The sequence below is a fragment of the Petaurus breviceps genome, unplaced genomic scaffold (genome assembly GCF_028583685.1).
Source record: "Petaurus breviceps papuanus isolate PSGF00001 unplaced genomic scaffold, PetGlider_PUasm1.0 99, whole genome shotgun sequence".
Taxonomy (NCBI): Eukaryota; Metazoa; Chordata; class Mammalia; order Diprotodontia; family Petauridae; genus Petaurus; species Petaurus breviceps.
In genome coordinates, this window is record NW_027187465.1 from 17,063,540 (window position 1) to 17,078,772 (window position 15,233).

General features: G+C 38.4%; 1 protein-coding gene across 1 annotated transcript in view; it reads right to left on the reverse strand.

The window, feature by feature from the left end:
- The window catches only part of LOC138156189 (proline-rich protein PRCC-like), a 98,314-nt gene that overhangs the window by 49,703 nt on the left and 33,378 nt on the right, over positions 1-15,233 (reverse strand). Inside the window, 2 exon segments of the mRNA XM_069081398.1 lie at positions 6,995-7,143; positions 7,145-7,863. Of these exon segments, the coding sequence (XP_068937499.1) occupies positions 6,995-7,143; positions 7,145-7,863 (868 nt within the window).

The following is a 15,233-nucleotide window of genomic DNA, read 5'->3' on the forward strand; positions in this document are numbered from 1 at the left end:
AGAGAGAGAGAGAGAGAGAGAGAGAGAGAGAGAGAGAGAGAGAGAGAAAGGAAAGAAGGAAGAAAAGTAGGAAGGATAGTGGGAAAGGAAGGAAAGAAGTAATGAAAGAGAGAAATAAATAGCTAAATGAAGAAAGAGAAAGAAGAAAAAAGGGGAAGAGAGATAAGGAAGGAAGAAGGAAAGAAAGATGTAAGAAAGAAAAAAAGAGTAAAAGATAGAAAATGAAAGAAAGAAGAAAGGAAGCAAAGTGGGAGAGAATGGTGGTGGGAAAGGAAAAAAGAAACAAAAAAGGGATAAAAGTGAGAAATGAAAATGGAAAAAAAGAAAGGGAAAGAGCAAAGAAAAAGAGAAGAGAGAAAAGAAAGACAAGAAATAAAGTAGAAAAGAATAGAGGAAGGAATGAGGGAAGGAAAATGAAAGGAAGAAAAAAGAGGAAAAGAAAAAACAAAAGATAGGGAGGAAATAAGAAAGGAAGAAGGTAAGAAGGAAAAAAAGAAAGCAAAGAAACTGGGAAGGAATGGAGAATGGGAAGGAAGAAAGTAAAGAAAGAAGGAATGAAAGAGAAAAATAGATATATGAATAAAGAAAGAAAAGGAAGAAAGAGAAAGGAAGAGAAGTAGGTAAGAAGAAAGGAAGGAAAATAAAAGAAAAAGCGAAAAGGAAAGAAAGAAGGAAAATAAAGGAAAGAAAATAAGAAGGAAAAGTAATGGTAAGGAAGAAAAGAATGAATAAAGGAGAGGGAGATGAATAATGAAAGAGAAGGAAGAGAAAAGAAGATAAAAAAAGAGAAAGATAGAAGAGAAGAAAGGGGAGAGAGTGAAGGAAGGAACGAAGGAAAGAAAGAAAGATAAAAATAAAGAAAGAAAGGAAGGAAGGAAGAAAGAAAGAAAGGAGGAAGGAAACAATGACAGAAAGGAAGAGAAAGAAAATAGGAAAGAATGGACGGAAAGTTGCCCAGCCTCCTCTGGTTTGCCCTTTTGGGATTTAGCTTAATTCAACCTTTCTGCTTGTTCACCATGTACTCCAATTTCCTCTCTTTCCAAAAACAAATCGAGGTGTCTCTTGAACTCATGTATCCCCTTGCCTCACTTGCCTTCCTCTTTAACTTTTTCCATATGTGTGTTCACTTAGCAAGAAGTCAGTCCCCTCTTTGCTGAGATATCCGATGTCTGGGTAATGTTCATTTGTGTTTGGCCCACTCTGTGGTATGAAAAGCCCCTCTCTTTTCCTTTTGCCCTTTCATAAATAGGGCCATGGCTTGGGAATCTCATTTCCTCTGTGAATAAGTCCAGCTCTTTTATTATTAGAGGCCTACAGGAGGCCAATAATTCCCTTGGGGGCACCTGAAATCACTTTGTTTGGTGCTGTTGTCTACACCATAGTAAGTGAGAAGTGCCTATAAAATACCACTAGATTCTGTTAAAAGGCAGAAGCACATAATGGAATAAATGACAGATTTAGAGAGAGGACGTGAGTTCAAATTTTGACTGCTGGTTACTACTTATATATCCTAGGATGATTCATTAAACCTCTTTGGACCTCAGTTTCCCTATCTGTAAAATAAAGGGATTTAAGGTCCCTTGGATGTGAGATAGATGGTAATAGAAGAAGGCATTTTAATGTCTAGGCTCATCAAATTATTTTTACACTTATCAGAAAACATTATATAAAGACATTTATATTTAGAGGTGGGGAGGTATATCCTGTTCAATTAATCATAGAAAGCCCAAGCATCTGAATTGAATCAATTACTCTATCAAAAAACAAACAAACAAGCAGGTATGAATAAATTCTTAAGCAATTTAAAAGTATCACAGGGTCTTTGGAAAACTTGATAAAGACAGATGACTCCACACAAAAAGTGTCTGATGATTGATTGAAATATATCAGGTATTGCCTTTGGACTATGTGTGAAAAGGCAAGTGAATTTGGAAGTGATCAAATAGGAGAGGACACCAAATTTGGGGGCTGAAGATTCCAGGTTCCTGAGAGGGAATCACTCTCGGGTAGAAAAAAGAATTTGTCCTACCTTCTCCTCCACTGTCCCTCTTGGTCATGTCACCAGAGAGCCTGTACCAGTAGGAGACAATGAATTCAGATGGAACAGAGAGTGTCCCAAGAAAAGGCAACTGCAACATAATTCACAAGATAATGATCTTGTGAACTTCAAAGGCTCTGAAGCCCTGGAGGGTCCATTAGTGTTGGTAGTAATGTCCACGTGAACAGGAAGTGGTGTCCCTGGAATATCACTGGGCGATGGTGGCTGAAGCAGTGGGCTTGCTTCAGCAGGCCCCTTTTGCTATTGGCCTCTTTTTTCCAGAGCCTCCATTTCAAAGAAGGGCTCAGACCAGCCATCTCTCATTCTCTGGATGGAGCCACTATTCCTACCCTTTTCTCCTCCGCTTGTTTTCCAGGTCCTTTTTTAAATATTGTCTTCCCTCATTAGAACAGCCATCTTTAGGGTGGGGGAGAGGGGAGGAAAGAAAAAAAGGGAAAAAGAAATGATAGTTTTATTATATATTTAAAAAGAATAGCAAGTTGTACCTAATAGAGTTGCAGTTTTATATACAATCATCTTTTTAAAAATCATACTATGTTATAAAATGATTGTTTTATTTATTAAATTAAAAAGAAAAGACATTTATACACATACACACACACACTTTGAGGGCAGAGATGATCTTTTCTTTTGCTTGTATTTGTATATCCTCAGTGCTCAGCACAGTGCCTGGTTGATAATAAGCTTAATAAATGCTTGATGATTGCCTGACTGATGGCAGAATCTGTATCTACAGTTGAGATATACACACTGAAGACAGGTTAGACATACCAAGGAGATACAGATCCAGGACTCTACAGGCGCAGACCCTCAGAAGCAAGCAAGGATCTCAAAAGGAACTTTGTGAGGACATCCATGAAACAAGAAAAGGACTTCCAGTAACCAAGAGTTGTGAGTTATCCCTTGACCACTGGGGTTCCTTTCCTGTATGCTTTACTGTCATTTTACTCTAAAGCTGAGTCCAATATTTCAAAGGACATTAAGTATAGGAAAGGAAAATGTGCCTCAGGTGTGGGGGAATTGTTTCTGTAACCATTGCCCTTGCTATAACTGCTTAGTGAATACCTTTTTTAAAGGCTAATTGTCTGGCTGATAAACAATGAGAAGCATATTGATGGGGGCTTGGGTACAAGAGCACTAGAACTATAAGAGTGGCAATAATAGCTAGAATCTCTATGATAAAACATTTTACAAATATTATCCTATTTTATCTTCACAAAAACCCTTAGATAGGTGTTTTTTTTAACCCAATTGTGTAGATGGGGAAACTGAGGCAGACAGAGGTTAAGTGACTCATCTAGGGTCACATAAATAGCATACGTCCAAGCCTGAATCTGAGCTCAGGTCTTCCTGGCACTGTGTCTGGTGCTCTATCCATTGCACCACACAGCAAGACTGCCCCTAGAATCCTGAGGGACTAATGATTCATCCAGTCTCCTGGGACCTGGCCTGCCAATGTCAAGAGAAAGTGAAAGGGAAGTCCTGAAGGGAGGGAAGAGGGTGTTATATATAGATGAGAAAACCAAGAAATGAAGGTGTTACCCATCCCAGTCACACAGTGGGAAAAATATCTTTGTTCCTTTTTGCAGCTTGGGAAGTAGAATGCCTCACTGTAGCCCTGGGAGGTGGTTGGGTGAGTATTATCACCTCCTTTTTACAGGAGAAGAAACAGAGGCTTGGAGTTTCTATTTTAGTACTTCCAATGCCTAAAGCCCAGGCTCATAGTAGGTGCTCCACAGACACTTACTGATTTATTTGTAAAGTTTAAATGTTTGAAGGAGCAACATTCCACTTTTTAGAATCTCTGATACTTTTCAAGACACAACCCAAGCACCCCCACATTGATTAGGACTTGTCTTATCCCTCAACAACAAAAATACTTAGAATTTATTTTCTATTTACATAGGTATATACTCAGTGGAATGTAAGATACACACAGTCAGGGACTGTTTCTCTTTATGTCTCTTCTATTCTCATGCATAGTAGGCCCTTAGTAAGTGCTTATTAAATTTGAATTGACTTAAGAGTGTCTGGTTAGATTTGAACTCAGGTCTCCACAGACTAATTCCAACTCACTACCCACCATTCTGAGTTGTTTCTCACAAAACAAAATGGCAGTATACTTCATTATGTTGCATCTGAATAAATCAGAGTGTAGGGCAGAATGTATGACCCTTAACAGTCAGGGACCACATGCTGAAACTCCCGAGGTTACCAGTGAAGCATTATGGGAAGTGCTTGCTTGTGTAAAACAGTCATGAAAAGCCTAGACAGACAGGCTGTGGGAGATGAATTCAAACTCATTGCCAAATGGCTTAAATTATTAACATGAGTTAATAACAAGATTTCCATCTCATATAGACCCAACCCTAATAAGTGACCTTTTAGACATGTTTCCAGCATTACTGGGTTCCTTATCATAGACAGACTTTTTAGCAGCTAATAAAAAGTAAAGGAAAAATAATCTCATGTAAAAAGTCCTTACTTGAGTTCAAAAGCAGAGTGCAATTAATTTTTAAATACGTCATTATTTAGTAAACAATGAATTAAATAAAATGAGCTAGACAGTCTTTTAAAAAAAAACCTAAACCATTATTAGTTTAACTGTTTAATTCAGGGTTTTTGAAGTTCTAATTTCAAAAATAATTCAGTTAATAGTATAGGCTCACTTTTAAGTAAAAAACTAACTCATTTAAAATTACTTAAATTCTTTACTATTTTTTTCAGCCCTGAAGCAGGCTTTTAAAAATATACTTCACTGACAATTTGCAGGAGGGCTAGTTTGCTTGCAAAGAGACCAGTTTCTATTAAAATAACAATAATACAAAAATGCAAATTAAAACCATTCTGGTATGCCCTCTCATCCCTATACAATGGTAGATTGCTAAAGATAAAATTCACCATTGGCTGGGATGAGTTAGGGACATCCTTCATTTCTAAGGAGATTTGTACTTGAGGGTCATCTTTTTGAAAACTAAATTAGCAATAAACAAGAGATGTAAAGATTACTGACCTTTTAACAGTATGTAGAATGCTAGAGCTGGAGTCAGGAAGACATCTTCATGAATTAAAATCTGACCTGAGACACCTACTGACTATGTGACCCTGGGCAAGTCACTTCACCTGGTTTGCCTCAGTTTTCTCATATGGAAAAAGAGCTGGAGGAGGAAATGGCAAAACACTCCAGAATCTTTGCCAAGAAAAGCCCAAATGGAATCCTAATGAGTCAGACATGACTGAAATGAATGAACAAAACAGTATTAGGACTGTAATAATGTAATTAAAAGAAAGGAAAAACCCTATTAGTATAAAATATTTACAGCAATTTTATTTGTGGTAACAAAAACATGTAACACCAATCCATATATGCAATGATGGGAAATGAATAAGTTGGCCTATATAATGAAAGGTTATTATACCAAAATGAAGAAATGACAAATATTAAAAATACAAAGAAATATGTCATGATATACGCAATTATAGAGAAGACAGAAGAACCCAGTGTATGTACTGTATTCTGCATTAAAATATAATACACCCTCAAATCTGATAGATACAAAGTATAAGAGCAAAACAGGTCAGAAAAGGACACCAAAACAAACAAGATGTTGTGATTATCATTTTTTAAAAAGTTACTATATTCAAGGTGAGTATTAGCAAGTTGCAATATGTTAGCAATGATAACTTTCTTTACATCTCCCATCTCTATGCCCAGGCCATCCCCCATGCTTAGGTTGTATTTCCTTCTCACCTCCTTGTAGAATCCCTTGATGTTTTCCCCCTAAGACTTTGCTTAAGCTCTACCTTCTACCTGAAACCTTTTTTTTTTTATCTTCCTGCCTCCTCACCAATTTCAACCAACTTCATGCCTTAAGTTTCTCTCTCTTTTTGTGGTTATTCTCACAATATGTTACAAATGTAGTTAGTCTTACCAAAGCATAGATTTAAGGTTGGAAGAGCCCCTATAGGCAATGTAGTTCAATCCTCTTATTTTACATATGGGGACATTGAGGCACAGAGAAGTGAAATGATTAATTTGTTGCCACACAGCTAGTGACAAGAGTCTGAATTCGAACCCAGGTTCTTCCAAATCTAGCACACTTGGCAGTGTATAATACCACCTCTCCATGTTGTCTACCCTCCATAGAATGTAAGTTTTTTGAGGCCTGGGATGTTTTCATTTTTATTTTTATATCCCCAGTAGTTGGCACAGTACCTGGCACACAGTAGGAAATTTAATAAAGGTTTGTTGATTGACAGTTTGAGAAATGACATAAAATGCCTCATCAGGGGCATGTGTAATCAGAAAAAAATATTGGATTTGATTAGAGAGCAAGTATAAAAGTCAAGAGATGATTAGCTCAAGCAGTATATTTAGATCTAAGAAATTATAATAGCTAACATTTATATATCATACTATGTGCCAAGAACTGTGTTAAACACTTTACAATGATTATGCCATTTGATTCTCATATCAACCCTGTGTATCAGCAATGCCATATTCACAATGCCTATGGAGATTACAGATATGCTGATATAATTATCCATCACAAAATACATCATGCTTGTCATATAAGGGAATAAGCTGGAAAATTTATTAAGATACCAAAAGACTGAGTCCCCAAACCAGAAAGTGAAAGCCATCAGAGTAGTTATGACATTGGCACAGGTAGATAAAGTAGAAAGCACCCACATTTTCAAGCCTTTAAAACAGAACAGGCTACCTCAGGCAAAGGTCCTCCTCTCCCCACGCACAGCAACCACCCAGCGTCCTGGAAGCACGCTCCCAGCAGCTCCGGCCCCTGGCAGTCCTCAGCAGGAGTCCTTAGCAGAAAGTCCTTAGCAGTCCTAACTCAAAAAGGGCTTCGCGCTGCCGCTGCCTCTGCTGCTGCCGCCGACGTTGCCACCACCGCCAGCCCCCGCAGGAACGCTAGCTCGGCTTTCGCTTTCTCTGGCTTTCGCTTTTTCTGGCTTTCGCTTTCGCTTTCGCTTGCTCCGCCCCTTCCTCTGTTCCTCTTGCCCTGAAGTCGCTTGAACGCTTCATCATCAATGAAAGAGGCGTCTGGGGTAATCTCCTGGGGGGGGAGCTAAGGCTGGATCAGACTCAGGGTAGTAGCCACTACTGTAATAATCCTGATAGTAAACACCAGTAGCATTAACATCACCATATGTAGGAAACTGGTTGTAGGGCTGACTGCTGTAGTCCTCCCCAGGCTTAGGTACCCAGGGAGCCCCACTTGAGCCAGCCATCATCTTGAATTCAAGGGGAGCATTGGCTGCATCGTCCTGAAAAGTGGGATCTGGCTCTGTGCCTGGGGGTGGCTCTTCAGAAGCAGCAGGGACAGGGTAAGGGTATGGCTCAGCTCCAGGAGGCTCAGCCTTGTCTGGAAGGGAGAAGAAGTTCTCAGGGGCTACTTCCTCATCACTGTCATCCTCCTCTTGTGTGATCTGCTTTGTCACCTGGAGGGCAGCACTCTTAGCAGCTGCTTTGATGGCTGAGGGTGATGGGGTAGTAGTGGTGGCACCCACAACAGGAGCAGAAGAGGAGGAAGTAGAAGAAGCAGATTTGGTCTTGGGGGATGGTTTGGAGAGCTTGGTGTCGGAAGAGCCATCAGTGGTTTTTCGAGAGAAAGCGTAGGGCAGGAGCAATCGGTTAGTCTCTTTTGTGGTCAGGTTTTTGGGTTGGGGAAGCAAAGCTGATAAACCTGTCCCTTCACCAGATCCCTGAAGAACAGTTTTCTTCTTTGTAGGTTCATCTTCCTCTGAATTTGACTTGTTCAGAGGAAAAAGGTCAGCACCCCGAACTTCAAAGCATACAGGCAGAATTATCAAGACAGAAACAGATCAAGTAGACAGATTTCCAAACTGTCCAACCATTACATCCATACCCAGTCAACATCTGGGTTTCCACATCTGGGTTTTTCAAAGCCAGGGGACTGTCAACAACGGCTTCCCAGAATTCAGATCAAATCACAGAACACTTCTCAAAGTGAGTCCCAAAACAAAGCTACACATCAGGGCTTATATAGCCTTCTCCTGGCTCAGAGAATGTAACAACCTTTTGGACCCACTGGCCAATCAAAAAGTATCTACTGAAAAACAAGCTTCCCACCCCAGGCTTCAGGTGCACTTTAGCCTAGGGGCAGGGAAGATCTTCCAAATCTGCATTCCCATTACACCCTGGGAGACAAGTGCTGTTATTATCCTCATTTTACATATGAGGAGACTGAGGAAAGCAGAAACTAAGTGACTTGCTCAGGAATTTACAGCTAGTAAGGCTATGAAGCTGGTTTTGAACTAGGGTCTTCCTGATTCCAGGGCAGACATTCTGCCCACTGAACCATCTATCAGCTGGGAACAAACCAGAAAGACTGCTAGTGTCTTGGATGGATCCTCTAAAGCAGGAATTATTAATTTGTGATCCATGAACTTGGTGTGTATATACATACATACACCATATATATGTATACACATACACACACACACACACACACACACATATATATATATATATATATATATAAACAAAATAATTGTACTTCAATATAATTGATTTCTTCTGTAATCTGTATTTTATGTCATGCGCTTAAAACCTTATTTTGGCCAGGGGTCCAGAGGTTTTATCAGACAACAGTCAAAGGGGCCATGATACAAAACCAATTAAGAATCCGGGCCTTAAGTGGATAAAAATTATGTTTGAATGCTTCACCATGACATGGAGGTGATTCTGGATCCTTGAGAGGCTACACCAGCTTCTACCAAGCTAGAAAGGCATTGAGTACAGTCTTAGCCAGAGATGATCTTTATGCTTGAGTATCGTTATAGCAAAGCCCAGATAAGAGGGTCTTCCCTAGGAAGCTTAGCTGCTCACTGATACTCAAATAGATTTGAGATTTTATCCATTCAAGAGTTCCCTTCTAGTCACTCAGAATACCACCCATCTACTTCTACTCATTCTGAGCAACTATTGTTTTCATTCTCCTAAAAAAGCATTACATATTAACAACAAATTAGCTAGTCGGGGTCCACCCAACATGCTGAGGACCTTCATTACCTTAGCCCAACATTATATGAGTACCAGAAGGCTACTGCATAGATATCCTTCATCCATTTGGTCATATCTGTGTAGTTGGATGAGCCAGACTCTGTTGATATCTTCCAAAGGGCTCTTCAGTGCTGCCTGAACAATTGATTCAGGCTTGATGCAGTCAATATGATGTCATCCACAAAAAGGAGCCCTTAGAAGACCTCACTACCCACAGGGAATCCTCCTCAATCTAGTCTGTATTGAATCTCCTCCATACAGTGGTGAATAGCATCAGAAGAAATTCATTTCTCTGTTTTATGTTTCTTCTGATGTTTATTATTGGAGGCTTATTGAGCAGTGTTGTTTTTTTTTTGTCGTTGTCACATCTTCTAAATAATCCAGAATGCTCCCAGTACATGAATAGGAGACACTTCATTGAAACAGAAGCTACAAAACAGCAGTTCTTTCCCTACCAAAATAATATTTTTTGCAATCATGAAACAATAAGCATAATGAGATTTTTATATTCTCTGCATATTTCATTTAATTATACAATGGTAAAGATCTTGTACATTGTTGAATATTGCTTGTGTAATCCTGTTTTCCTTTCCCTCGATGTAGGATTTTCTATGTTCTCACAAGTGCATTGTCTCCGCACCCATCTTATCTATAGAAACTTGATCCAATCTGGCCAATTTTCATGTCTTTGTTTTCTTTGGTGCTATTTTTATCTCCTCCATGAGTCCATCTGGGACTGAGTGGTTAGGGTGCAAATATGGTGGCTCTATTATCTTTGACAGCCTAGAGAAGATAAACTATTAAAATCACCTTTGCAAATCTTTTCCATTTTTTTCCTCTTTGTAGTCCTCTTTCTACTTTTTCCTTTGAATGCTTTTGTAATAACTTCTCTCAGGTACTTTGATTTCAATTGGTCTTTCAACCTCTTCATGACTCCCATTTGAGGTTTTCTTGGCAGAGATACTGGAGTGGTTTACCATTTCCTTCTTCAGCACATTTTCCAGATGAGGAAGGAAACTGAGGCAAATGGGATTAAATGACTTGTCCAGGGTCACACACCTAGTAAGTGTCTAGGCCAGATTTGAACTGAGGAAGATGATTCTTACAGAGCCCAAGCCCACTGTGCTATCCAATTAGCCACCTTGCTGCCTGGTATCTTGTCAAGCTTTCTTTAAGCTGATTTTATCCTATGTTCCTTTTTTTTTTTGCCTTTTGGAGGGCAATTGGGGTTAAGTAATTTGCCCAAGGTTACACGGCTAGTTTGTGTGTGTGTGTGTGTGTGTGTGTGTGTGTGTGTGGTTGTTAAGTGTCCAGTGTTTCACTCACTGTGCCACCTAGCCACCCTATTCCTTCTTTCTGATTTAGAAGACAATATTGATCATAATATTCATCCTCCTTCTTTAAAAAATAAGTTTATAATTCTAGTCTAGTGTTGGTCATACTAGCCATCTCTTGTTATTTGACAAATAAGTTATATATTTAACATCCAAGGAGCTTTCTGAGCTCTTTTAGTCTCTCTTTTTTGTGGCAATTATTTTTCATTGGTTAAAATTTGGTATGGAATCATATAGAAGGCATCTATGTGATTTTTCTTGTCCATTTCCCATATTTGAATTATTTGCTTAAGCAATTCCTTAGTAAGTCTTTTTTTCTCTTTGTTATTCTTTCTTTTTCATTCTAATTAGATCTTATCTCTGGCTAAAGAATGATCTAACTCTACATTAACAACTAACTCAAGGCTAACATCCATATCAATGACAATTCCTTTCCTATATATTAAATATCATTTACTCTATTCATTATTGTTTCATTTGGTATTCACCACAGTTAGCACCTACAATTTTTTTAAACAAAGTTTTCAGATATAAAAGCATGAGGCTTCTGAGTATACTAGAAGGCACTGGTTTCTTTTATTCCTTCTTTCTGAATGAGACTTTCCCACAGATGTCTCCTCATCATCATTTCCCCCCATCTTTGCCTTGAAGTCACCAAGCATCAGAGGGCATGTTGATTTAATTTAGATAGTCTTGTCATGTTCTGTAGAATTATTTTACTTGAAGACAACTATCCTGTTCACTCCTAAGTCTTCTTTTCTCCAGGCTAAACAATCACACATTTTTCAATAGACCCTCAAAGGATGGCATCTGGAGACTTCTTTATGGGAACACCGGCATGTCAAAATCTTTCTCAATATGTGAGTTCCAGAATTGAGCACAGTACTCTAGATGTATTTTTATTAAGTTGAAATACATTAGGAGTATCAACTTACTAGTCTTGGACACTCTACCCTCTCTTAATACAGTCTCCTAAAATTATATTAGCTATTAGCTATACACATACATACATACACAAATACATATATATACCTATATATTAATATGGATACACATGTATATATGGGTAAGTGCATGAGTATAGGCATATCTATATATAATGCATTATTAATATATATGCACATACATGTATGAATATGTGTGTGGATGTACTCATGTATGTATACATGTGTATCGTACTGTTGACTTATATTGAATTTACAGTATATTTATTATGTGACAGGGTGGTGTGTGTATTGTGTTCCCTAATAAAATGTAAGCTTCAGAAGAGCATTGACTCCTTTGATATTTTTCCTTGGTATTCCCCCAAATGTAGCCCACTGCCTAGTATATAGTAGGTCATTATTAAATGCTTGTCTGTTGCATCATAATAAAAAAAATAAAGAAACAGATGAATGAATAAAACCCTTGATTTATTTTTTTGATAAGACTCGTTTAGTTGTGACTCCTGTATCCTGTATTTGCAAAGTTGACTTTTGGAGCCCAAGTGGAAGACCTTTCATAAATTCTTCATAAGCTTCATCTTACTCAATTTGTACCAATGTTCTAGACTGGGGAGATAATGTGACTCCTGACTCTCATCCAATTCATAAGCTTTCAAAAAATATTTTTCCCCAATTACATGTTAAAATTTTAAAAAAAATATATTGATTAAAAATGTTTTAAAAGCAATTTAAGTTCAATCCATCAGCTCTTAAGACTCTGCAGTTCTGAGATTACAACAGCCTGTTTCCAAACCCTCAGTTCTCACCTCCATCTCTTGGCTCCCTTGGCTTCCTCCAGGTTCCAGTCAAGATCTCAGCTTCTAAAGGGAGCCTTTCTTGATTCCCCTTCCCCCTTTTAATACTAGCACCTTCTCTCTGCTGATTATCTCTATTTACCCTATATTTATTTGGAGGTGTTTGCATGTTATCTTGAGTAGGGATTATTCCTCTTTTTATTGTCCTGAAATACAATAGACACTTAATACATGTTCAGTTGGAACACAGTAGGCACTTAATAAATACTCAGTGACTTAACAAATTTAAAACCTTAAAGAATCATGAATCATTATCGGTTTTTATTACATGAATGTAGAAATATGCCCAGGCAAGGGTTATACATTTCGACAACCACTGCACTCAAAGAACTTTGGTTCAAATCCCACTTGATATTTACTGCCTGTAAAAGTCATTTGAACTGGGCCTCAATTTTCTTATCTGTAAAATGAGAGATCAGACTAAATGATTTCTGGGGTCCCTCCCAGTTCTAGATTTGGGATCCTATGAGTACTCACTGCCTAGGTGAATCCAGGCATGTCCCTAAGCCTCCTTGAGCCTCAGTTTCCTCATTTATAAAAGGGAGGGGTTATATTAGATGATCTCTGAGGTCAGATACCCATCTATGATGCTGTGACCTACCCAGACAAAGGAAAGAATCTGTGCTGACAAAGTATTGACTGAAGGTGTCACCATATGTGCCAGAGGTTTTCTCATCTGCTTGAGAAAGTAGATGAGACAGTTTAGTGATACATGGAAAGTATTCTCTCTGGCCATATGTGCCAGAGGTTTTCTCATCTGCTTGAGAAAGTAGATGAGACAGTTTACTGATACATGGAAAGTATTCTCTTTTGGAAATCCAGTCACACACACACACACACACACACACACACACACACACACACCACTGCCTATCCACTTTCTCCTTAATGAAAATCTGGAATTCACCAACTTTCTCAGGCAAAGTAAATGAACCTGGCCTTTTGACCTCATTCTGATCTCTCTCTTCCCCTCTCTGCATAAGGTGTTAATTACTAATGGATTATCACCTCTTCTTTGTCACAACAGACAAGCCCTGGGAACTCAAGGTGACAACATGAATTTGCAACCCAATCCACAGGACTTTTGCCCCTGGCAAGAAACACAGGTGAGAAGGAGAAAGAGGAAGGAGCTCAGTTTCCAGCTCTCATCTGATAAGGCCAGGGCAGCTGACAGGGGTAATCCATCTAGGAAGAAGTCTGGAGGGTTTGGGGAAGCTCTGCCTGGGCTGCAAGAGAAGCAATGCCCCCATTCTCACCTCTGGAGGCTTGGATTTCTGGCCGGCTTGGGGTTATTACCCGGACTCTCTTCTCTTGGAACTTAATGGTCCCAGACAAATGAGGGTTCTGGAATACGGTAGATGAGCTCCCAAGGTTCCTGCCAGCTCAGGATCTTTGACCCTATAAAACTACTATCTTTGAGGATTATAGAATACTGTAGTTATCATAGGGTATTATAGGATATTATATTATCTGTGGGCATTACAGGATATTACAGTATCTTTGGGTATTATAACATATTATAATAGCATCTATGGATATTAACAGGATATTATACTGTCTATGGGCATTACAGGACATTATAATATCTTTAGGTATTATACCATATCATAGTATCTATGGGCATTTAAGGATATTGTAGTATCTTTGGATATTATAACATATTATGGTATCTATGGGTATTATAGGATATTATAGTATCCATGGGCGTTACAGAATATTGTAGTATCTATTATAACACATTATAGTTATCTATAGGTAACTATAGAATATATATATAGAATAACTATATATAGGTATTATAGAATAGTGCAGTATCTTAGGGTATTATAGGATATCATAGTATCTAGGGGCATTACAGGATATTATAGTATCTATTAGTTTTATAGGAAGCATAAATTTAGAGCTAAAAGGAAATTTAGGTGTGATCATATCCAACCCCTGCATTTTCCAGGTTGAGAAAACCCAGAGCCATCAAATGATTTGCCTTCGGTCACACAGTAAGCATCTGAGGGAGAGTTTGAACTCAGATCTTTCTGGTTCCCAGAACAAGGCTCTGCACATTTGATCTCTTTCTTTTCTGGAGGGTGCAGAGGTGGATATAGGGCTTCCACTGGCCCACTCTCTATCCCAATACTGACCCATAAGATCCAGAGCTGGAAGGGATGTTGGACATATTTTGGGCCATGTAGCTCTTTGGTCGTCTCTTTAAGTTTAGGAATACCTTCCAGTGTGGGCTTGAATACATAATATAAAACACATAAGATTACAAATGAATCTTATTAGATTAAAATCCAATGTGTAGACAGGAAGGCCACAATCACCAGGGAGATAACTGGTGGTTATAATAACTACAGTGATTTCTAAGTAGTGAGTAAGTGCAAATGATATTTCCAGATATCTATAGCAATTATAATGCAATATTAAAATATTTGTGATTTCTATTGGTGACAAAGTCACAAGAACTGCCTAATACCAGGACATACTAAAATTCATTTAAAGGTTGATAAAAATAAAGATTAATTTTTTTCCATCCAAATTCATGGACCATCCAATATTCATCCTCATGGACACCAAGTTAAGAATTCTTGAACTAGTCCTATCCCCTTGTTTTACAAAGGAGGAAACAAAAGCTCAAAGGAGTAAAAGAACTTACGGTCAAAACATGTAGGCAGCAGCTAGGGGATGCAAGACATAGAATGTCAGACCTTGAGTTCACACCCAGCCTTAGATTCTTTTTCTACCTTTCTGACCCTGGCCAAGTCACTTCGCCTCAGTTTACTCCTCTATAAAATGGACTTAATATTAGCCCTGACTTCGCAAGTTGTTGTGAAGATAAGATATTCATGTTTTGCAAACATAAATATTAACTAGGAATCTGGCTTCAAAATCAGCATTCTTTCCACTGCACTCTGACTATAGTCAGATAATCAACAAGCATTTATTAAATGCTACCATGAGCCAGAGTTAGGTGCTGGAGATACAAAGAAAGGCAAACAC